Below are 23,471 nucleotides of genomic sequence, written 5' to 3'. Positions count from 1 at the left end.
AATCTGTCTAAATCCCTCTCAATGAGGACTAATATGGAGAAGAGTAGAACTGCTAACTCAGACAGTATGCTTCAATAAATGCACCTTAAAATTGCATTAGCCATTCTTTGGAATTGCATCATGCTGCTGACTCATCTTCAGTTTGTGACTGATTGCAATCCTGAGGTTCTTTTTTACATATACTATTGACAACACAGTTATCCCCCATAATATACTTGTGCTTATGATTTTTTGCCTATATGCAGAACTTTTGCATTTGTTTCTGCGGAATTTCATTTTGTTAGGCTGGAATCTGGGCTAATACACAGTTCTGAATTTACCAACTTTCAATGTCAGTTTGCTATCTTCTCCAAACACCAATGCTCCTTCAACTCCAACAGTCAACAACTGATTTCTTCACTTTTGTTTTCCCAATTTTATTATTTCCACTTACTACCCTGCTCTTCCCAGCCAAAAACCGAGATATGCCCCACCCTTTACATTCCCTGGCCAGTATGCAGTTTCCCTGAGCCTTTTTGTAGAACTGGACAGCATTTGCCTGTCTCTAGTCTTGTGGGACCTTACCCATCCTTCAGGATTTCTCAAAGATGCTAGACCAAGGTACTCACAGCACATCAGCAAGTTCCTTTAGGATGCAACTCATGACTTGAATTCATTTAGGGTATCCAGATATTTCCTGACTCCTTATCTCAAGCTGTAAGCCTGGTCTCTTATCATTCATGCACTTTTTGCTAGGTTGCACACAGTTGTTCACTTAGGAAGTGGAGACAAAGTAAAAGTTGAACATTTCACCATTCTCCCTGGGCCTGACGGTCCGTCCTCTTCTTTTAAATGTTCCTGCATAAGTTACTTCTTGCCAGCCTTAGTTCACTTTGAGCTTTAGCTTTCCCAGTCCTTGAAAGTTCAGGCTACTTATTTGTAGACATCCTAGTGACCTGTCCTTCCTCCCATTTATGTCTTTTTTGATTTTCAGTGCATCACTTGGCTTTTCATGCAGCTACACTGGCTTCTTTAGTGATTTCCCATTTTTCTCACTGGAATTATTTGCAATTATGTTCACTGACTTCCAGGAAGTCCCACCCATCTTGGACATCTTTCTCTTATCTAGTCATGGACTCCGATCTATAATTTTTTAAAGTTTATTTACATCCTCACCTAATCAGAAAGTCTGGCTACCATGCAAGGCAAAACTATTTTCTCTGACAGTCATGAGTTTACAGGTTGTTACTTTTTTCCAGCGTGATTTTGGAGACTTCCTCAAAAATATACTACCATCATTCTGTCCTGTAAAAGCTGATCTGCTAAGCAACTAAAATATTTTATCAGTTGCTATGCCTCAAAATATCAGTCATTCGTATCTTTCATTTGCACCTGCAAACCTATCTTGGTATTTAACTAATCTTTCCGAGATACTATACGACAGATACTAATAATTCCAAACATTCAAGAGCTTTTTTGATTTGGGGAAAAATTTAATGCTCACAATTACTTTCAGATTAGAAGCAATGATACATGGAAGACACATTAATTCTAGCAGTACAATTTATACCTGTGGCATTCTTGAAAATTTAGGCTTTCAAGTTAACAATTCAAGTTATCATTGTGCAGATAAAATATTAGAATTGAGCTATGGCTAAAACCAGGCACAATGGAAGTCTTAATGTCCTTCTTAATGCATGAGTAGAAATCCATTTGACAAGCTATGCATGCACTTCCTAAGCGACTCAATTTATTGCCTTCAATTAAACCTATTTTTCTATGCAATGGCTTCCCCCCATTTCATATTTCTTTATATACTCCTCTCCCCCTATTCCAATTTAAATTGTATATGTAATACTTGACACCAATTTGTAATCCTAATAAGCCATTTAAATGTTCATGAACTACTTTAAAACTTGTAACTCGCAGGATGCTTGGTGATGGGAGGATTTGGTTCCACTTGGTATTTGTTCATTACACTGCTACTGGTATCCTCTTTCTCCTCAAAGTCCTCTTGAATACAGAACATTCTGTGACAGCTTTATGCCACTGGTGTGTCTGCTTCCAACTCTAATGAAATCTAATAGCAAGCTCATCTGCAGCCTTGACATGTGGGTAATGTGGCTTGTTATGTGCAACTACTGAGTAGTTGAAACAAGGCAAACCAAAACCAGGAAAACTGTATTTTCCTGAAGTAGAGGGGTTTTGAAAAGCACCATGTTTTTGCTTGAAATGCACTTGAACTCACTGATAAAGAAAAAGCAGGAAAGCACATTGAGGGGTTCTTTTTAATTACATGATCAGGGAACACTTCAGAGGCAGTCACCCTGACTGTGCTCAGTTAAGCCGAATTACACATTTCTATAAATTATGACACAAGTACATATGTTTGAACAACCATCCATGATCAAAGTTCTCTGGCTGACGAGAAAGATTTAGCAGGTACACTGTATGTAAAAATAGAAAGTTTAAAAACCAATCTCATCGCAGAGAGTCATTTTCATTTGCTTGGTGAAATAAATAAGGCAACGGATAACCATTACTTAGCAGTGGCATCCTTAAGGTATGCTATTAGATCTGCCCTCTCCCCTTTCTTCTTAATGCCAGCAAAGATCATCTTAGTTCCTGGAATATACTTCTTAGGGTTCTCCAAGTACTCCATCAGTGTATCGTCCCCCCAGATTATTCCTAGGAAACAATGAATAGTTATATCAGTATAAAAATGAACAAAATCAAACAGCAGATTTGGACAGACAATTCAAGCACAGAATGCCATCTCTATAAAATGGTTAAACAGTGGCTTATTATAATATTATTATTATTACCCCCACTGTGTAATTTTTTACAACTCAGGGACTAGTTATAGTTACTGGAGCCTACCAAGGCATAGGTGTTTTTGAAATGTGCTACTTAAAAGTTTGTATCTTCACTCTGACCTGCTGCATCTGCAGATAATTTTAGCTACACCTTTAGGTTTAATAAATGCTACAAGAATCAGCCATGAAACGAAAAACATTCCTGTATGGTGTTTTTTACTTACAATAGACCATACCACATATTAAACCAGTCTCAAGGGCTTGTTCCATCCAATCCAAAAGGAACTAATTCTTCCTCTAACACATCCAATGCTTATTTTAAAAGTCCTAATTCTCAAAATGACAACAAAAGTCTTAAAGTGTGCCAAGTATATGCAGCCGCCATGTCAGCAGCATCTTATTCAACAAGATCTTTCGCTAGCTAAACTGTGCTAGTGTAGAAGGGCAAGGAATTTTGGAGGAAAACCTAATTTAGCTTGAGTTGTACTAAGACAAAATGGCAGCTGTGAAGTGCCAAAAGGAAGAGAAAGCTGTAAGGAGACTCCCAGAGAAGATGAGAGTTAAATGGCAGTTAAATATGGGAAAAGCAGCACATGAAGGATTAAAATTGTGGTTGATCACAGTTTGGGGAACGTGGAAGGCCTGAGGTGGTGCAGGAACCCGTGTTGTGTAACGGTGAGGGTGTCTGGGAAATCAAATCCTCTTTTCCATGAAGCTTGCTGAGTGACCTTGGATCGGTCATTTCCCTTCTCAGTCTAACCTCACAGGATTGTCATGAGGATAAAATGGAGGGAAGAATGATGCACACCGCCCTGAACACCTTCAAGGACATGCATGATAAAAGTGTACTAAACAAATAAATAAATGCACATATGCACTAAAAAGGGGATCCTATTGTGCTGGGGCTATTTCACTGCACACGATGAGTATCTGCTGCTAGGTTCGTTCCCCACTAATAGATTCTTAGCTACTTAATAGTGTATTTGTGCCTGATTCTGAAAAGCTGATGAAACCATTCCATTTTACCTTTGCTTTTGTTGGCTTCTGTGTAGGAAAAGCCTGCAGCTTGACCAGTCTTTCGGCCGATGAGCCCATGCAGATTTGGGCCAGTCTTGTGCTTGCCTCCTTTCTCAACCGTATGGCACTGTGCACACTTCTGAACAAAGATCTTCTTGCCCTTTTCAATGTCTCCCATTGTCAGTACTGATGAGAAAAAAACAACAGAAATAAACAAGATTTCCAAGGTGAGTGGAGTTCATTTGAGGCATACATTAACTGTTCCTGGGGCTGGAATGCAAAACTGCATACACTCATCTGAAAACATCTATGACGTATACAGAAACAGGACGATACTCTAATAAATTTTAATATGAAGTTCCCAAAATCAAGTTTCTTTTTGTTTTTTTAAACTTACTATATGCTTTGCTGATTATGGGCAACATACATTATAGAGTAAAGGTAATTGTAAGCTGCTTTGAGACTCCTTAAAGGTAGAGAAAAGTGGGGTATAAAAACCAACTCTTCTTCTAAAATGTACAAACAACTTATTTGAATAGAGAAATGCACCTGGCCACACAGGGCAAGATATCAGAGACTTTCATCTCTGCCCAACTCAAAATACATATTGTAACTGTCTCTATACTCAAGAGGGTGCAATTGAGCACAGGCAAAGAGGTGAATTACAGCCTGCTAAATAATGATGGATTTTTCTATCCATCCTGCAACACAGTTAACGGGACTCTTAGAAAGCCTTGTAGGCCGATCCTTTGAATACTTGTTTGAAACAGAGCTCCAGTGATCTCAGTGGGACTTGCTTTGAAATAAAGATACATACGTTGTTTGCAGTGGTATATATGCGCTCAACCATGTGCATATTGTATTTATTCTCCTTAAGGGGGTAGCAGATTAAAGGGACTCCTGTGTCTGAATTCTGATGATGACGGGACCCATCATCAGAATTCTGACACAGGAGTCCCTTTAATCTGCTACCCCCTTGAGAATACAATATGCACATGGTTGAGAGCATATATACCACTGCAAAAATCTCCTCTTCCTATTCTTAAAAAACCCCCAACAACAACGGGGAAACCCTTAAATGGTGTGTGTGTGTGTTAAGTGCTGTCAAGTCGCTTCCGACTCATAGCAACCCTCAGTGGAAGAACTTCTGCTTGGCATGCACAAGGTCCCTGGTTCAATCCCCGGCATCTCCACTTAAAGGGACTAGGCAAGTAGGTAATGTGAAGGACCTCTGCCTGAGACCCTGGAGAGCCGCTGCCGGTTTGAGTAGACAATACTGACTTTGATGGACCAAGGGTCTGATTCAGTAGAAGGCAGCTTCATGTGTGTCCTATCTTTGACAGCCTTGCTCAGATCTTGCAAATTGAAGGCTGTGGCTTCCTTTATTGAGTCCATCCATCTCTTGTTGGGTCTTCCTCTTTTCCTGCTGCCCTCCACTTTTCCTAGCATGACTGTCTTTTCCAGCGACTCTTGTCGTCTCATGACGTGACCAAAATACGACAGCCTCAGCCTTAAATGGTACTCGGCTACTATAGAGCACTGCCTTGATCCTCATTTCTGAACTACCCCTAGGCTAACAATAATGTAACCCAATGACCTAGAAAATGAACCGCTGACATGGCCGTATTAAAAAAAAAAAAAAATTAAAAGGGGGAATTTTCAAGATCACTGAACAAGGCTTAATTGGCCACCCTTCTTCCGGCCGCCCGGTCTCATTCACAAGACATGTAAGCGGTTAGCGATGGGCCAGGAAGCGGCCCTTCGCTCTTCCTGCCCTCCCTCCAAGGCGGGAGACCCTACCCCACAGCGTGGCAGGGCCTGCGAGTGCAGAGCGAAGGGGGGGGGCGTTTCCCGTGTGTGTGTGTGTGTGTGTCTGTGGGAGGGGGCACTCCCTGCGGACCAGCGAGGCAAGGTCGAAAAGCAGCCATAGCAGGGATACTCATTGATTTAATCCCTTAATTTTTACATTAGGCACTGATTTTATAACGTTGGATATGACAAAAACAGATTAATTAAAATAATGAGGGATTCGTTCTGTTAGCAAAAGATTACACAATTTCATTTTAGACGGGAGGGGGAGAGGGGGAAGTCATTTGATTGCTAAAGAAAAAAGCAAATAATATTTCTAATTTATTATGATTATATTGTTTTTATGGATACATTAAATGAAGAAAAAATAAAAAAAATGAGAAAATTAAAGAAAAGCAGCCACAGCAGGAAAAGGCAACCCCTGTCAGGAGGGAGGATTCCCGAAACCGGGAGAAGAAGGCGCAACCCCGCCGGTGAATCACCGCCGGCCGCTCGATGGGAGCGGCTGCAGCAGCTTCGACCACCGTCCCGCCGGGGCTGGACACGACCCTGGCCAAGGGCCGCGGCGTGGGGGGAAGGACGGGCCGGGTACGGTGGCCCGAAAGCGCTCTACCCGCCCACGAGGGCCGCCCGGCCGCTCCTCCCCGGCTCGGGCCCCACCGTGAGGTCACCCGCCTGACCTTGGCCCCGCGCGCCCCCCGGCTCGCCCCCCAGCCCGTCACAGCCGCCTCCCCCCCCACCCCCACCCGGCCCACCCGGCGCCTCACAGCCCGGCGCTGGCCTCGCGCCCCATCCCACACGCGGCCCACCGGAGGCGCTTCCTGAACCCCGCCGTTTATCGCGGCGCTCAATGCTCCGGGAGGGGAAAGCGCTCACTCTGGCCGGCCGCTGCTCTCGGGCTCCCGTTCCCGCCTCCGCCAAACTCGCCGCGCGAATGAAGCCCTCAAGGGCACCCCTCACGCGAGCAGAGGCGGCCGGTGTCTCTACAACCAAACGTCCCCTCCCTCGGTCGACGTCCTCTCTCGTTATCAGCCAATCGGGAGCCAACTTGTGAAACCGCTATTGGCTGAGGCACGTGCCTGTCAGATTGCGTCTGTCAGCAAGGGTAGGGTGCATCCTAGGGGGAAGTCGGGTCGCCGGCTTCGCCGTTGCGCAATGACGCAGGGAGAGGGCGGGGAAGGCTGCAAGGTCAAGAGCGTGTGAGAAACTGGGCGGACCTTTTTCCGGTCACGTGACGGGACGTCCTTTCCGGGAGAGGGTGATGCAAGTGGGGATTCCGCCCGGCGCGTGCGGCTGTTGGAGTTCAGGTTCCGCAAAACCCGTATTTGAGTCTTGAATAGCAAGGCCTCTGGTAGAGCTGCAGGTGCCAAGCCACGAGCGTCTCTTTTACAGGGTTGGCAATCTCCAGGTGGTGGCTCTAGGCGACAGAGATCAGTTTCCCTGGAGAAAACGGCTGCTTTGGAAGTTGGACTCTATGGCATTGCACTCCACTGAGATCCCTCCCTCCACCATTCCCCCTCAGGCTCCGCCCCCCAAACCTCCAGGTCTTTCTCAACCCGGAACTGGCAACCCCCACTCTTTTAGCTTTAAAAAAATGACAACTTTTAATTCTAGTATTGGCTTTCATGGCTGGCGTCAGCATGCCCTGAGGTGGGGCTGCTGCCAGGGTCTCTGATAGGGCCTACTGCTGCCAGCACCTTCTGCCCACTCACTTGCTAGCGTTCCACAACACATGCTTCCTGCTGCATGCACTTCCTGGTGCCACAGTCTGCAAGCAGCTGTGAGCAGGGGCAGTGGGTTCTGAGCAGACCGGGGGAGGGGGGAAAGAACATGAGTGCCTGGTGGTGGGAGAGGAGGGGAGTGGGGTCTGGGAATGCTCTGCCTGGGGCCCCTCAAACCTGGGATCAGCCCTGACTGAGTGTTGCACATGGCTAGGAGTTCAGTGGTGTTTTTCAAAACAGTACGACAATCCCAGGTGGCAATTCTTAAATTCTTCACCACCTGTTACTTTGTTAAATAAGACGCTTTACCTGCTTGCTTACTTATACCCTCCCTTGCTTCCCAGTGGGAACCCATAGTGGCTTACATCATTCTCCTCTCCCTTGTATCCTCATTGCAGCCCTCTGAGGGATGTGAGGCTAAGAGTATGTGACTGGGCCAGGGTCACCCAGTGAGCTTCCATGACAGACTGGGGATTCGACCAAGGGTCTGAGATTCTAGTCGACCACTCTGACCACTAGATCACACTGGCTGCTTGCACATGGTCCCGGAGGTTACAAATGGGACATCTTTATTTTTTGCATCTCAATAACACTCTCCCTTTGAGGAGTTCTTAAATGCACCCGATCTCCAGTATGCCTCACAGGAGGTGCATTCTCAGGAGGTGTCAAATTGATTTTTGTAGCCGGTTGTTGTCGAATTTGTCTCAGCAGCACTCAGAGTCATCGCCAATTTGATTAGTTAATATTTATGGTAATTATTAGTAGCTCCTTTCCTTGGATTAATGATGCTGCTGTTTGTGGCTGTTCCCCCAGGATAATAATCCAATTTTAGATTATTTATTTAGTGTCTATATGAATGACACCCTGACCTGGATGGCCCAGGCTAGCCTGATCTCATCAGATCTCAGAAGCTAAGCAGGGTTGGTCCTGTCTAGTATTTGGATGGGAGACCACCAAGGAATGCCAGGGTCGCTATGCAGAGGAAGCCATTGGCAAATCACCTCTGTTAGTCTCTTGCCTTGAAAACCTTACTGGGTTGCTGTAAGACGGCTGCTACTTAACAGCACTTTATGGTATGCCAATAAAGGATTTGAAATTTGAGCAGCACTTTACACATACATGAATGACAGTCTAAGTAATTATATATTTGTAATTTTGAGTTTGGTTGTTTTATATTTAATTAAATACTCTATGGTTATTAAATCTAAAAGCCAACTTCTCTGAATAAAAAGGATTTTCGCACCCCCTTTTTAAAAAAGTTCACCTCCCCAGAGTCAAAACAAATTGTTCCATCCAGGGGCAATAATGGAAGTATTAATAAAGAGCACACAATCACCAGACTTGCTCCCATTCGCATGGGATATGTGTGCACTACTACAATGAAAGAAAAAGCACTATAAGCACCCATATCACAATATGCCATGACATGAAAATGCTTTCTGACCATTTGCTTGCTTTTGGCAGGTATGCTAGTCAGTGTGTGTGTGTGTGTGAGAGAGAGAGTGAGCGAGCAGAATTAGTTCACAAAAGTACTAGAAAATGAATTTGTATGTAAGCAGCTCCATACATAGAATCATGCCATTGTCAATGCTTGGAAATAAAATCATTCCTGCCACCCTCAAGAGCCTGGTATCTCAATGAACTGTGAAAGAGAAAGTGAATTCAAATGTTGACCATATGTGAAGAGCCACAAAATGGTTCTGATTATTAAGATTCTTCTGTTCTTGTTGTATTGGTTCTTGTTCCTGTAGAGTAGTGCTGTAGATTAAGCATAACTGAAATGAAGAAACTGAAACTCCAGGCACAGTTTAGGACTGAGATGCTAATGAACTTGTAAGAGAAGTGAGGGTCTGTTCACCAGAATGTAAACAGCCATGTAGAAAACAGAATAATGTTTCAGACAGGTCAATTGCATTTTCAAAAATAATGTACCTTAGTTCCTAATAAAAAGAAACTGTATTACAAACATTAGTAAGGTGCTTAATTTGTTGAAGCATGTCCTCAGGATCACTGTTGAATCTTTTTTTATGCTAACTGCTGATCGACTGCCTCCCCCACTTTGTGTTCTGTTTTCTAAATCCCCGTGTAGCTTGCTAATAGTGTAATGAAACCGTTCAACAGGGCATTTTTATAATAGTGAATTTATTTACTTACTTCATTTTTATCTTGCCTTTCTCCCAGTCGGTACCAAAGTAGCTTACATCGTTATCCTCCTCTCCATTTTATCCTCACAACAACCCTGTGAGGTAGGTTAGACTGAGAGTTGTGACTAACCCAAGGTCACCCAGCAAATTTCCATGGCAGAGTGGGAACTCGGAATTGGGTCTGCTAGATCTTAGTCTGACTCTCTAAACACTACACCACACTGACTGTCACTGGCAATTAAGGTTGTTTACCTTGCAAATGGGTAAAATTGTCAGCTGCTTGTACCCAAGGTCTCATGAGGTCAGGATAGCTCCCACTTTCTCATTCTGCAAAATGTGGAAAACGGCACTGTTTAGGAGGGCAGTCTGTGACAGTTTTTATTGTTTTCTCCCCAGTTCAGTTTATTTACGATCATTTGACCAGCAGATTTGTTTTCTCCCCTTTATATATTACATAGTTTATTGCATTGTCCACCAGTTCTGCAGTTCAGTCCTGTTGGGTTATTTGTACATACGGTACCCATTTTTTTGTTCACGTTTTTTTTGCGCTATTTTAAATTTTGTAGTCTGACTTGAGTCTCATGAGAAGGGCAGATTATAAACAAGATAAATGTCTTTTTTCCTGGCTAAGAGGTAACTATATGACTGGGTGGGAGTGGGGGTCACAGGATTGCTCCCCCCTCCCCACAAGATGCTGCTATTAAGATGTGTCTTTAGGACTCTGACAAACTCTTCTATTCATTGCACTGCCGGGGGAAATCTTGTGGATACAGCGGGAGAGTATGTGGAACTTTCTTGATCTGGAAGCGAGTGGACAGCCCTTGTGGACACACAACTCTGTGTACATCTCAAAGTTCCAGAGGGCAGCCCCAGTCTTTGTAGCATCACTCGATCCCCCAAATTGGAGCTGCCTGGATAGTTTCAGTAGTTGTTGTATTTTTACATTTGGAATAAGCTGTAAAACTAGGACACTAAAATGCAGAAAGAAGAGCCAATTCCCAAGCAATAGCTGGAGGAAATGGCCAACATTTAATTAACTTCTATGTTCTGCTTTTAGAAATGGGGAGGATGTGTGTCAGTTAAAGTCATGGACATGAAAACCAGCGATTTTATGCCTTCTGCCTTTTCTGTCATGATCTCTGAGGTCTCTGATTCCTCCTCTAGTTAGGTCATTCAAACGCTTGATTGTATCGGTTTTTGTATAAAAGTCCTGAATATCTAGTAAGCACGTTTGAGGCCGAGCCACCCCACAGTTAGGAATCCATTCTGGCAATGGGTTTCTTGGCCGGGTGTCTTCAAGACTAGAAGCAAACTCAAGATCCTGAAGGTTCCCATGCTTTCCATAATTTAGGTCTGTTGAGACTGGTTTACTGAGAATGACAGGATGGTGCCACACTATGTATTTATCTAGACGGGAGGGTTTCAAATCTTCATAGTAAATCGATTCTGAAGGTTTCAGATCTGGGTTTGGATTGGGTGGTACCTCAAGCTGCCTTAAATACAGAGATTCTGTTTTCCAAGTATCTGTAATTTTCCGAAATCTGTTCCATGGAGGACGCTTCTGTGCCACATGCTCGTTCCACTGCTTGATTCCATTTTCTGTATTTCGACACTGCTGAATTGGGATCGGCAAAACTTCCCCACAGCTCAGTACCCCTTCTGAAAAACCACGTACAACTGAGTCAGGTGTATGCTGAAGTGGAGGCATATGAACGAGTGGGGATTCCTGCTGTCGAGGGCCTGACACGAGAGGTCGTCTGTTTTGGAGAAAGCGTGCGACGCGTCCTTCTAAGGGTCTCACTTGAGAAGTGTGTGATGGAAACGTTTCTCTCTGAGGAGTAAACAGTGGAAAATTGATACCAAAGCCTGTATGTTTACACAAGCGCAACTCTTAATCTGTGGCTCCTCACAGAGAGAACATTGCTGCAATTAGTGGCAGGAGGTGGGGACTGAGGAGATATTTTGTCAAAGGCCCATGTGATGATTCTGACAGGGTGAAGCTGATGTGCCTCCCCTGTGCTAAGAGTATTCACGCTCAAGACACTGAATCTCTTCCTTGGTCAGATCAGGTTTCTGCGTCTTGGGGTAATTTATATCTTTTTCATTATGCAGATGGATTCAAAGTGTTAATCATGCATATTCAATATTAGAGCCAAGTAGTGGTTATTCTCAGTTTGAAGACTGGCTGAGAAAATGTAACTTCATAAGGTTCTTCAGCATGTTCATAGCTGAGTTGGACCTCGAGGGCCCTGCCATCCCTTTCACTCTTTCTTCATTAACTGGCCCTGTCTGTTCACCCACTTTCTCTATGGCAGACATTTTTTACTGAAGGAGAAATCAATTTAAGTATAGATCAAGTGAGGCCAGCAACAGAGAATTACACACCAGCCTGCCTTCTATGACACAGGAGTGTTTCTGCAAGGCACTTTTTTGTCCCAAAGCATCATGTGGAGAAGAAGAGTTGGTTTTTATATGCTGACTTTCTCTACCACTTAAGGAAGAATCAAACCGGCTTACAATCACCTTCCCTTCCCCTCCTTGCAACAGATACACTGTGTGAGGTAGGTGAGGCTGAGAGAGTGTGAATAGCCCAGGGTCACCCAGTTGGCTTCATGTGTAGGAGTGGGGAAACAAATCCAGTTCACCACATTAGCCTTTGCCACTCATGTGGAGGAATGGGGAATCAAACCCGGTTCTCCAGATCAAAGTCCACCGCTCCAAACCACTGCTCTTAACCACTACACCATGCTGGCTTCCAACAGTCAATGTTTTCCAAAAGTGGCAGCTGAACAGCCTTTGCTGTTTCTGCATACACTGGGTTGGATCCTATGACACTTCCACTAAGTTGGGTCCTATGACTCCAACAGAGAAAGGCTTCCTTTGACAAAGAAAAACTTTTCTCCATCAGAAAAAAGCCATTCTCCTTTGGAGAACGTCTTTCATCCTTGATGAGAGTCACAGGATCCAACTTAGTGGAGGGACTCATAGGATCCATCCCACAGACTCTAAGTCTCTGTGGGCAGATCTTTGCTAAGTGATATTTTAGGCATAAGAGTGACGTGTAGATGTAAGATGGAAAGCTGCAGCAGCAGATGTTCTAAGGCATGAACTCTGCCCAGGGTGTGGCTTTATGAGCCTGACCTAGTCGGAAAGAGTGGCCTAGAACTCCAATAAAATAAATAAATATTGTCTTTGGACTTGCCTTGTCATTCTTTCATCAGCCCACGTGAATGCTTTTCCTGGACAACTTGGGCTCCTGCCACCAAAACTGATGTGTAAGGTTGGGTTGACAGGTAGGTATTGCCATACTTACCAGATCCACGTTTATGCCTAGTTCTCCAGTTGCTCGACCAATTGTCTTGACATCATGATCATCCAACAGCAAGGGGTTCATAGAACCTGTGCCTTAAACAGAACAGATTTGATATATGTGTAAGCACCTAAAATGCAGTCTTGTATGCACATTTTCAAAAAGCACCTAAGTAGCTTCTCTCGTCAGTTTTTTAAAACACTCTTCTTAAGAGACAGAATATGTGTGATTTTTTTAAAAAAAGTATATATGCTGATATCTTGATCTCTATTACTTCACTTTAAAAAAAAGCATACCTGTGAAGTCACGCTTGTAAGTTGATAACCAAAGGGCCTTCTTTACGTTTTCCAACATGTTGGCAGCTCTGGCTGAGATATCAAGCTCTGGGATTTTGAAAGTGGATTTAGGAAACTCTGGAGCATTTGAATCATATGCTGGGACATTTTGCTGTGCACACTGAGGAAGCTGGAATAAAAAATTTAAATGTGTAAAAATATGACTGTACAGATCACAAGAGCATGCTGCTCTCTAAGGAAGTTATTTTTCAAATTAAATGGAAAACATTTGGACCGTTAAAGAAACAGACGCTATTAGGATGCTAAATACACTTTCTAAGTAAGAGTTTAAGGCTATATGCCTATTTCAATATGAGTCATCAATACACTGCCAACACAACAATTGGTATTATGTTATTGAAAGATCTTTTGACAGCGACTGAACTGAACAACCGCATCATCTTTTGTTTTAGATAGCTTTGTTTTTCTAACCCATCTGTCTTAGTGTTTTTGTTTAACGTTGCTTTTCTAACTATAGTACCATTACTTACACAAACATATCCATCTTTTCCTGGCCACCCTATAGCCTTGTGAATATCCAACGGTTTGCAGCCATCATCGTAGCTGTCAGGTTTACCTGTCAAATGTAATGGGAAACAACTCCATTATTTTATGAAATTCCAAGAGCTGGCAGAATTATCCTAAGCACAATGCTTTACCCTTCTAAGGACTTTCTGAGTTTGGTAGAAGAAGTGAGCTAATCACTGGCGAAGGAGTTGAGTCTAATGACAAAATGGAGGCTGATAGGTCCTGGCAAGAGAGGCCATATGTAGTTTGTAATGTCATAATTCTTAACCAGATAAGCTTTGCTTGAAATAGAACCTGCCCTACCATGGTCATGTGTAAAACAAAAATAGAACCTGCAGGCCTATCTGCTGGTATAGCTCTTAAAGCTGGTATAGAATAAAGTGGAGCTTTGCGCTGTGGCAGTATCGTAGCCAATGAGGTTAATCCGAGGCATGATTATTGCTAATTGAAAACTTTTCCAAATACCCTGCCATGACAACTGGAAATATAGTCAGCACCGGCACCAAAAGAAGAAGAGGAAGAAGAAGATAGAGTCTGGAGTGGGATGTTATAAGCATGGGGAGAGTTAATCTCAACATTGTACAGTGTTTTATAATCCTTTCTGGGGGAAGATCACACTGCATATTTAAGCATTCTTACCCAGCATTGTGAAGACTGGTGGCTAGAGAGACCTATTCTTTCATTCATCTTGACCTCTAGCTTAATACCATTACCTCTTCTAATGATTAAATGCTTCTTAGCACTCCAGCATGTGTATTTACGCTTTCAAACTTGGATGGCTGTACTGTGGTTTCAGTTGTCTGAATGCCTACGCTCAGCTCTGTATTATCACAATCTCTTCTTTTAGTTAGAATTATGCAAGAATTCTAATCTGTTTATTATGAAGCATACCTCTCCGGGGCCATATTATTACTATTGCTTGGCCTCCTGGGATCCAAATCAGTAGTTCCTATTCTTCTGTTCCTGTAAGGGTATTATTCAGCATGTGTGAAAGCGCCAATCTGATGTCTTACCTGAAGTGTGAACATTATCAGGCTCGGGAGTATGGACATAGGGATGAAAAGGATGAAAGCGGCTCTCAACAAGACGAGTACCTGGAACCCTTGGTGGCAACTTGTATTTTAAATTTCTTGCATCCCTGGAGAACAGAAATGGTCTGATAAAGGTTGATGAGGAAACAGAATTGCCAACATCGTATGGTATAGGTACACCTAACTGGATTTTAGACAAAGACATAGCATTTCTCCACTTTCATTTTAGAAATATATTGGTTTCTCTAAAAAGAGAAGGGCGATCAAAATGTCAGATTGTTTTATTGCAATCTATATCCTGCTTCTCTACCCAAGGTAGTGCTGCTAGGGTCCCCAGGTGATCTCCCATCCAAGAACTGACTACATTGGCTGCAGCATGTCCTGATTAGGGTTGCCAGCTCTGGGTTGGGAAATTCTTGGGGATTTTTGGGGTGGATCCTGGGGAGTGGGGTTTGGGGAGGGGAGGAACCTCAGCAGGGTATGGTGCAATAAAGTCCACCCTACAAAGCAGCCATTTTCTCTATGGGGATTTATCTGTATAAACTTGAGATTTTTTGTAATTCCAGGAGAGCTCCAGGCTCCACCAGGAGGTTCTTAGCCCTAGTCCTGATCCTGTGAACTCTGCATGCAAATGGGCCTTGTCACTGGCTGTGGAAAACAAGGAGCCATAAGGGCAAGCTGTTCCATACGTACTAACAGGTGCCCTGAGTCCATTTGTAATATTGCTTGATTGCATCCATGATCTGAAGAATGAGCCAAAGGGAGGAAAGGGCATCTCTCTCCAGTATGCTTTGTTTCTCTTATCCTAGCGTGCAGTAATTCCCACTCCACCCGTTCTCTGCATCTGGGTAACTACATGCACTCTTGTTTTATTTCCTTCTGAACTTTGACGTACCTGCTCTTAGTAAGAATGAATGGTGTAGCTTCATAAAGAGGCGCAATATATCAAGAGCTTCGATTGTGCATGATGCACAGAAATTAGTATTAATAGGCATTACAGAGACTCGGTGGGATGATTTCATATGATCGGAGAGTGGCAGAGGAGGGATAACAGTTGTTTAAAAAGAACCGCAAAGAGTTGGAGAGGAGGAGGTGTGGCTTTGTATGTTAGGAAAGGGTATGATTGTCAGGAAATATTGGATGATGAATAGGGTAGCCAACCTACTAGCTGGAGATCTCCTGCTGTTACAACTGATCTCCAGCCGATAGAGATCAGTTCCCCTGGAGAAAATGGCCGCTTTGGCAATTGGACTCTGTAGCATTGAAGTCCCTCCCCTCCCCCAACCCCGCCTTCCTCAGGCTTCACCCCAAAAACCTCCCGCCGGTGGCAAAGAGAGACCTGGCAACCCTAATGATGAATGTGATCATCCTGTGGAAAGTGTCTGGGTGAGAATAAGGAATGGATGGACCAATGGTGTTTTGGTTACAGATCATGTGGGGCTCCACCATGGTGCTCCCTTGTGTCGGTGGGTCTGTGTCACTACCCTCCTCAGCAGGCCTTGCTTCCCAGGCCTCAGATATGGAGACTGAAAGTGCAAACAACTGCCACTCTCTCTCTCCTAGAGCTTTGGGTGTTGTCGCCTTAGCACAGCCTCTGCTTTCTCTCCTCCTGGCCTCAGCGTGGCACTGCCTTTATATCAAGGTTGCTCCTCCCCATGTGCTTCCCAACACCGTCCCCTCCGACCCCTTTCCGAGGGCATATAGAGCCCACCCATCCCTACTCTGCCTCCTACGGGGCCGCTCCTTTCCCATCTGTAGTGGCTACGCCGTGTGTGCTTGCTGCTGCCGCGGAAACTGTGGGGGTGTGGTTTTGGGCCTTGGGGCTGCACCTTCGGTCAGCTGCTGGTAGGGTTGCCAGATCCCTCTTTGCCACTAGTGGGAGGTTTTTGGGACGGACCCTGAGGAGGGCGGGGTTTGGGGAGGGAAGAGGCTTCAATGCCATAGAGTCCAGTTGCCAAAACAGCCATTTTCTCCAGGTGAACTGATCTCTATCAGCTGGAGATCAGTTGTAATAGGAGATCTCCAGCTACTACCTGGAGGTTGGCAACCTTAGCTGCTGGCCAGTGCAGCGTGAACCCAAAAGGCCTGCCTATTGCTGCTGAACACCGGTTGTTAATGGCTCCTTGCCTGATTGGATGGTAGTATCTACTGGGGGTGCCTCAGGGCTTGGTTTTGGTCCCAGTGCTTTAATATTTTTTTATCAACAATCTAGATGAGGGTGTGAAGGAACTACCTGTTAAATCTGCAGATGACACAAAATTTGGTGGGGTAGTAAACACTCTGGAAGATATAATACAGTTGGACACATTGGAAAAATGGGGAGATGTGATTTAACAGAGATAACTGTAAGGCTTCGCATCTGGGTGGTAAAAATGTTATGCACATGTACCAGATGGGGGATATTCTTCTGGGTAGTAGTGTGTGTGAATGGGATCTTGGGGTTTTGGTGGACTGCAAATTGAGTTTGAGTAGCCAGAGTGATGCAGTAGTGAAGGAGGCAAATTAGATCTTCTGGTGTATCTGTAGATGCATAGTGTCTAGGGCACGAAATGTGATAGTACCACAGTATACTGCACTGATCAGACCCCATTTGGAAGATTTTGTCCAGTTCTGGAGGCCTTTTTATAGGGAAGACATAGAAACTTTAGAGCGGGTGGAGAAGAGAGGGAAGACCCAATATAACTTATATGTACTTACTCAGCTGAATTATCCGGCAGTCGTGGAAGTCTATAAGATAGAGATACAAGTCAATTACTTAAATGTAATTGTAATTACTTAAATGTATGTATATACATTTTAGGATCATGTATGCAGATGTGTGGGAACTAAATGTTTGGGGAGTTGGGCTGCATCCATGAATACTTCAAGCTTCATGCTGAGTAGTTGTTTCTAGTCCCCCCAACTGCAAACCTATTGAGTGGGCATGATTCCAAAACAATTGCCATTAGACTGCTCTAGCAACTCCAGCTGTAACTGGCTAAGTTCAAGTTGTTTAGAGTGTACTTTGCAAATGTCACCCATATATCCCTGTTGCCTAGAGCTGTTCAGCTAGCAAACATGGCAGATAGATCAATACTGTATATACTTAAGACAATGCAGTAATTACTCTCAGTGGTAGTTTTGTAGAGAATCTGCAAAAATAATGAGAACCTTCTAAAAGGAACAAAATAAGAATCAAGTGCCTTTGTGCATTTACCCTGGAGAAATAGGAGTTACACAAAGCCAAGAGAAAATAAAATAAATGTTTAATACTAAGAAAGATAAGAATAACGAACATGGATAACTATTAGGGTTCATCAAAGAATTCCTTGATCATGCACTCCAATTGAAGAAAAAATTATTGAAAAAGAAAAAAAAATATTGGAAAACAACAACCATCACCTTTGTTATGAATTAACTGTTGTACTGGAAGCAAACATATAAGTTCTATTATGATAGTAGCAAAACATATACCACTATGATGGGGGTGGGAGGAAGCATGAAGTCCATATCCAGATATTTATGTCTAGAATTTGACAGAAAATAAGAATTACTTGGATAACTGAAAATAAAGATTTGAATAGTGTTTTGAATAGTGTTTTTGTCCATCTTTATAAGAATGATGAGGATGGAGCAATTACTGATGTTTGATATTTGCATCAATAATATTTCCATAAGGTGGTTTTCCTCATTTGATGTAAACAGCTAGGAAAATAATTGCTCCCCCCACTTCCTAGAATATAGAAGTAAAGCTAGTGATAATTAAGAAGATCATTCACACATTCTAGAGCTTTCCAATGAGTTATTTGTGTATGATCAGAGGTTGAAACAGTGTTTTGAATTACAAAAAGAAACATAGGTGAGAAAGGTTAATCTTCAATACCAAAAATCACCTACCGTATATCTATTTCATGTAATGAAGCTATGGTAAAATGGTTACGTATGTAAACTTTAGTTTCTCTTTAGATTGTATAGACCTTAAGAAAATGTTTAACTGCTGAGCTCTGTGTTTCAGATGCTTCATTGTTGCTGTTTTAAATGCTTGTTTAGTATTGGTTGTTTAGATGGATGAAGTTTGTAAGCTGCCTTGAATGCCCTATTCTGGCAGAAAGGCAGCATAGATTTTTAAAAAATAAATACTGTTTGAAATGAGGAATATATAGGGTTGCCAACCTCCAGGTACTAGCTGGAGATCTCCTGCTGTTACAACTGGTCTCCAGCTGATTGAGACCAGTTCACCTGGATAAAACGGCTGCTCTGGCAATAGGACTCTATGGCATTGAAGTCCCTCCCATCCCCAAACCCCGCCCTCCTCAGGCTCCGCCCCAAAAACCTCCTGCCGGTGGCGAAGAGGGACCTGGCAACCCTAGGAATATATTTCCCAATGAGGAAAACTGGATGTGGAAATCTGAACATAAATAACATTCGGAGTCTCATGTAAAATGGCCCTAGGGCACATCCTAGGAAAAATAGCCTACAATATTGTTCTAATTTTCCTTTTTAAAAATATAAATAAACCAGTATTTACATGTAACTGAGTTTTTTAAACTATAATGGTAACTTTGTGTGTTTTGATGCCAGTGCCACCAAGTGGTAAAACTAGATAGTGCACTGCAGTGAAAAAATTCAGTCAGCCAAGGAAAAGATTTTATGCAAGGGCAATGAGAAACCTTCAGTTATTAACTGTCAGAAATACTGACAGTGCCATAAAAGCTTACTCAGCCAAGAGGAATTGGGAGCACAGTCCATTCTCCCCCCGACCTATTATACCTGAAGATACTGTCTATGAAGCATGACAGGTTCCAGTTTTAATTTGAGAGACCTTTGACCATGGCACTGTAACTATTTTTTGTTAAAGGGAAAAAATTAAAACAAGTGTCTAGGCGAATGTTCCCTTTACTTCTCACCCACTTTTTATTCTTTGTCTCGACATAAGAGTAAACAGTATGGTTTGGTACATGTGAGTGTGTGGTTTTCCTCATTTGATGTAAACAGGGGATGTCGGGGGAGTGGTGGGGCCTTCAACCAGTTGCCGCTGCCTCCACCCACCACCGGTTTCCCCTCGCCTCCACCCCTGAGGACGGCAGAGGCGAGGGGAAGCTAGCAGCGGGTGGAGGCAGCAGCGGCTGGTTGAAGTCCCCGCCGCCACTCCAACGTCCCCTGGGTGGAGGTGAGGGGAAACTGCAGTGGGTGGAGGCGGTCTGACGGTTGAGGAGTGGGAATGGGGGAGAGAGAAGGCATGGGGTCCAGAAAGGTGCTGCCACCGCCGCTGTCTCGCCGCCATGGCACCATGCGTTTGATTTTTGGGAAAGCGAGATCAATAAAAGTGTTATTGAGCGGGGACAAACAAGCCGTGCATTAACGGCCATTGTTGAATGCCTGTATGTAAATTCAGTGGTTTGAGATCATACAAGAAAAGCCGTTGCTATTGAACTTTTGCCCAGCAATGACCAGAGTTCTGATGTGGTGATGTCACAGTTGAAGGATTTCTACATTACTACCACTGTAAGAAGCACTGAAGACATTTCATGATCAAGCTTGCCGTATCATTGTAGGTAAGAAAAGTTCGCATATTCTCCCCAATTAAAATTAAAATACAATATTCAGCAGTTCAAAGACATGAAGAACGCAGATATGTAACCTACCTTAGCGGGGCATCTTGGGTAGACCCGTAGTACTGATGTTTGCTATCAAATATGTACGGTGGCTCATAGTTTCTGTGAGTTTCTGGCAACAGGGGCTCACTTTCTCCATATTCTTGTTCTCCTTTCAAGACAGGCTTACACAGCTGGAATGTGTCCCTTAGATCCTCATATCTGAAATGAGACCAACTTTTTGAAAAGCCAGCTGTAGCAATGGCATTCTAAGTGACTAAAGCTTTGTTTTACAGTGCTTTTACAAAACCCACAATGCTTGTTTCTCATCTCTTCCATACTATCACCTTAAGTTCAGAAGCCTATGACAAACCAGTTTGTTCTATTGACCAACCTAACGTTAGCACTGTGTTTTGGGCAATGAGATCATCTCTCTGCTTTAAATAACAGAGAATTGTTTATCATTCAGTGTTTTTTAAAAAGTTCCTTTTAATGTTTCCTGATTAATGGTTTGCGTCTTCAGTATGGGTGAAAATGAAAGAGCTGCATTTGGAACATAACCAGTCAAAACTTGATTCAAATATGCTATTTGTTAACCTCAGAAGAAAAACTAATCTTAATGAAATTATCTCTGGTATTCAGTAATGAATCAAATAGGTATCTGACTACTGTTTTTGTGCCTCATTCATTTCCCAGAGCAATGGGAGTGGCCACAAGGAGAAAGAGTGACTCATGAATATGTGCCTGATAGGGACCTTGTCCAGCCACTGTACCTAGCCCATGTTTACACCCAACAGGATTTTTCTTATTTGTGTTTCTGTGCACAGCATGTCCTGCAGTTGTATCCTAGAAGGTGCTTCCCCTCAAAATACTGTGCGTTTTCAAGACCTATTCTATTATTTAGGGCTGCATGTACTAAGCAGGCAGGGGCAAAGATTAGCTATGAGGGGAATAGAGGTAGTACTTTGCAACCCCCATCACAGTGAAAGGCTCTTCACCTGCAGATTGGAGGGATACAGGTTCTAGGCTTCCCCACAATAGTAAAAAGAAAACACAAGTGCAACAGAGGTCAGTGAAGAGGAAGGATCAGGGTCATCATTTCACTATGAAAGAAGAACTGTTGATTGGTGTTGGAGATCTCTCTGATTCTTTCTTAAACTGTTAACACTAAGTAGGCGGTAGGGGAATTGATATGCAGGAGTCCACCCATTCACACATAAGGCAGGGGGTTACTTTAAAACAGAAGTGGAGTAGATGGTTGGGTAGAGTCAAACCATGCTCCTCCCTTGTCTTGCTGTGCTGAATCTTGGAAGTTTTTTCCCCTCCCAGTCTAGTCTGCAAGTGAAAACTTTTAAGTGCCTCTAGAAAAGGGATGTTTTCTCCATCAGCCTGATAGCTGGATCCCTTGGATAAAGCATACAGTTCTGAAGAATTTCATCCCAGTTGGTTAGGAGATGAGTTACAGGATGGGAATGCAAGGTGAATGTCCCCCATATATATTAATGGCTCCAAACATGTGACTTAGCAATATCATAGAATCCAAACAAAATTATGAACAAACAAAATGAGCCAAGAGAGCCAGCGTGGTGTAGTGGTTAAGAGCAGCGGACTCTAATCTGGAGAGCTGGGTTTGATTCCCCACTCCTCTGCAGGAAGCCTGCTGGGTGACCTTGGGCCACTCACAGTTCTCTCAGAACTCTCTCAGCCCACACAGAGGCAGGCAATGGCACACCTCCTCTGAACATCTCTTGCCTTGAAAACCCTAAGGGGTTGCCATAAGTCAACTGTGACTTAACAGCCCTTTCTACCACACAAAATGAGCCAAAGTGGAATCTAAGTAAAATCTTTGTGTGCATCCCTTGTGAAACAGTGCATAGAAAAATTAGTGTAGAAACTAGGTAGGCCCATGCTGTTCAGATATGTGGAGCACAGCTATATCTCAAAAAGGATGCCATTGCCCATGTTAGTGTTAAAGCCTCCGCTTGTTCAGCAGCTATACTGAAGGATAGGTTGCCCAGCTAAGCAGGAGGAAATATCTGATAGAGTCAACTGCAGTAGTAGGAAAGTGTCCAGCAAGCAGCCTGAAAGACATTGCTTGTCGCTTTAGGATGCTTGTATTTATTTTCAAAGGTGATTCAATATATTATTATTAATATGGCACGCTGTCCAGTTCTGGGCATCTTTACTCAGATGTAATTACCATTAATTTCATTTGGAATTAACTCCCAGGTAAGTGTGAATAGAATGGCAGCCATAATGGGGTAAACATCTACAGATCAAGATGCTAATCTTTATATTTCAATAGGAATGAGAAAAGCCAGATGCTTCCCATAAGTGAAGGACATTTACTCTGGCCTGTATATATCCCATTTTTATCCCATCCTACTTCAAGGAAGTTCAAGGTGCTATACATGATTCTCTTCTCCCCATTTTATCCTGCAAGAACCCTACGAGGCAGGCTGGACTGAAAGAGAATGATTGAGAGAGAAAAATTGGCCCAGATAGAGTGGGGATTAGAATTCAAGTCTCCCCAGTCCAATCCACTGCTCTCATCACTGTGACACACTGGGTCTTCCTGTATGTCAATCCAGTTATCTACCAATTGACAAATGTAAAATGTCAAATATTTGAAACGTTGTTATTTGCAAAACTGAATGAATGTGTTCTTAGTATAAGGCAAGAACACACACATCCGAAAACAGCTAGATACAAGGTACTGAATAAACAGAAGGAAATAAAGAATAGTGTTTCTTACCTATCCGGTAGTATAGGTGGTCCAGGAGGAATATGGAATGGAGTCAGGTGATTAGTAGTTTCTAAGGTTTTTGTTACTAAAGCTGTTCCATCTTGCACATCATTGTAATAGGACAACCTTGGGTACACCTCCATCTTTAATATCAACAGAGAGGATCCATAGATATGAAATTCAGGGATCAAAGCAAACAGCTCTGCATTTGCATCATCCGGACAGATAAGATCTGTTTGAACAGGTAACTGGCTTTGAAACGGTGTCTAACTACTTTCATTACTGCAACAGATTGCTTTTTCAGAGCACAGTGCAAAACTAAGAGAATGTGGACAAACGGGGATGTAACACAACAGCATTTTCCACCTGCAGAAGGTAGAAAATGCTGTTGTGCTAAATCCCCGTTTTTTTTTTTGCACATTTCCTCCTCTAACAGGCCCCCAATTTCCCCCTCATGCTGTT

The 23,471-nt window shown here is 43.2% G+C and overlaps 2 protein-coding genes and 1 pseudogene across 2 annotated transcripts; 1 reads left to right on the top strand and 2 right to left on the bottom strand.

Moving 5' to 3' along the window:
- Positions 1 to 2,325: 2,325 nt before the first annotated feature.
- LOC130484399 (cytochrome c) lies at positions 2,326 to 3,992 on the bottom strand. Its single transcript, XM_056857381.1, has 2 exons — positions 3,822 to 3,992; positions 2,326 to 2,667 (listed from the first exon to the last, which is right to left on the bottom strand). The coding sequence occupies exons 1-2, from the start codon at positions 3,988 to 3,990 to the stop codon at positions 2,519 to 2,521; spliced, it is 318 nt and encodes a 105-aa protein (XP_056713359.1). The 5' UTR covers positions 3,991 to 3,992; the 3' UTR covers positions 2,326 to 2,518.
- Positions 3,993 to 10,561: 6,569 nt separating this feature from the next.
- SPMIP4 (sperm microtubule inner protein 4) lies at positions 10,562 to 23,152 on the bottom strand. Its single transcript, XM_056857078.1, has 8 exons — positions 23,019 to 23,152; positions 20,315 to 20,485; positions 17,388 to 17,417; positions 14,673 to 14,797; positions 13,623 to 13,708; positions 13,093 to 13,261; positions 12,800 to 12,891; positions 10,562 to 11,317 (listed from the first exon to the last, which is right to left on the bottom strand). Exons 1-8 carry the CDS (start codon positions 23,150 to 23,152, stop codon positions 10,562 to 10,564), a joined length of 1,563 nt encoding a protein of 520 aa, XP_056713056.1.
- LOC130484884 (U4 spliceosomal RNA) lies at positions 14,044 to 14,161 on the top strand (annotated as a pseudogene).
- Positions 23,153 to 23,471: the final 319 nt, after the last annotated feature.

This window comes from Euleptes europaea, chromosome 11, assembly GCF_029931775.1.
Source record: "Euleptes europaea isolate rEulEur1 chromosome 11, rEulEur1.hap1, whole genome shotgun sequence".
NCBI lineage: Eukaryota > Metazoa > Chordata > Lepidosauria > Squamata > Sphaerodactylidae > Euleptes > Euleptes europaea.
The sequence above is the reverse complement of the archived record's forward strand: the minus strand, read 5'-3'. Positions and strand labels throughout refer to the sequence as shown.

Excerpts from the sequence above, each read along its gene's own strand:
- LOC130484399 (XM_056857381.1), bottom strand. The coding sequence starts at position 3,990 with ATGGGAGACATTGAAAAGGGCAAGAAGATCTTTGTTCAGAAGTGTGCA. Across the intron at positions 2,668-3,821 it reads AGAAGCCAACAAAAGCAAAG|GAATAATCTGGGGGGACGAT; the intron begins GTAAAATGGAAT and ends ATTGTTTCCTAG.
- SPMIP4 (XM_056857078.1), bottom strand. The coding sequence starts at position 23,152 with ATGGAGGTGTACCCAAGGTTGTCCTATTACAATGATGTGCAAGATGGA. Across the intron at positions 20,486-23,018 it reads CCACCTATACTACCGGATAG|ATATGAGGATCTAAGGGACA; the intron begins GTAAGAAACACT and ends GTCTCATTTCAG. Across the intron at positions 17,418-20,314 it reads ACCCAAGATGCCCCGCTAAG|ACTTCCACGACTGCCGGATA; the intron begins GTAGGTTACATA and ends TCTATCTTATAG.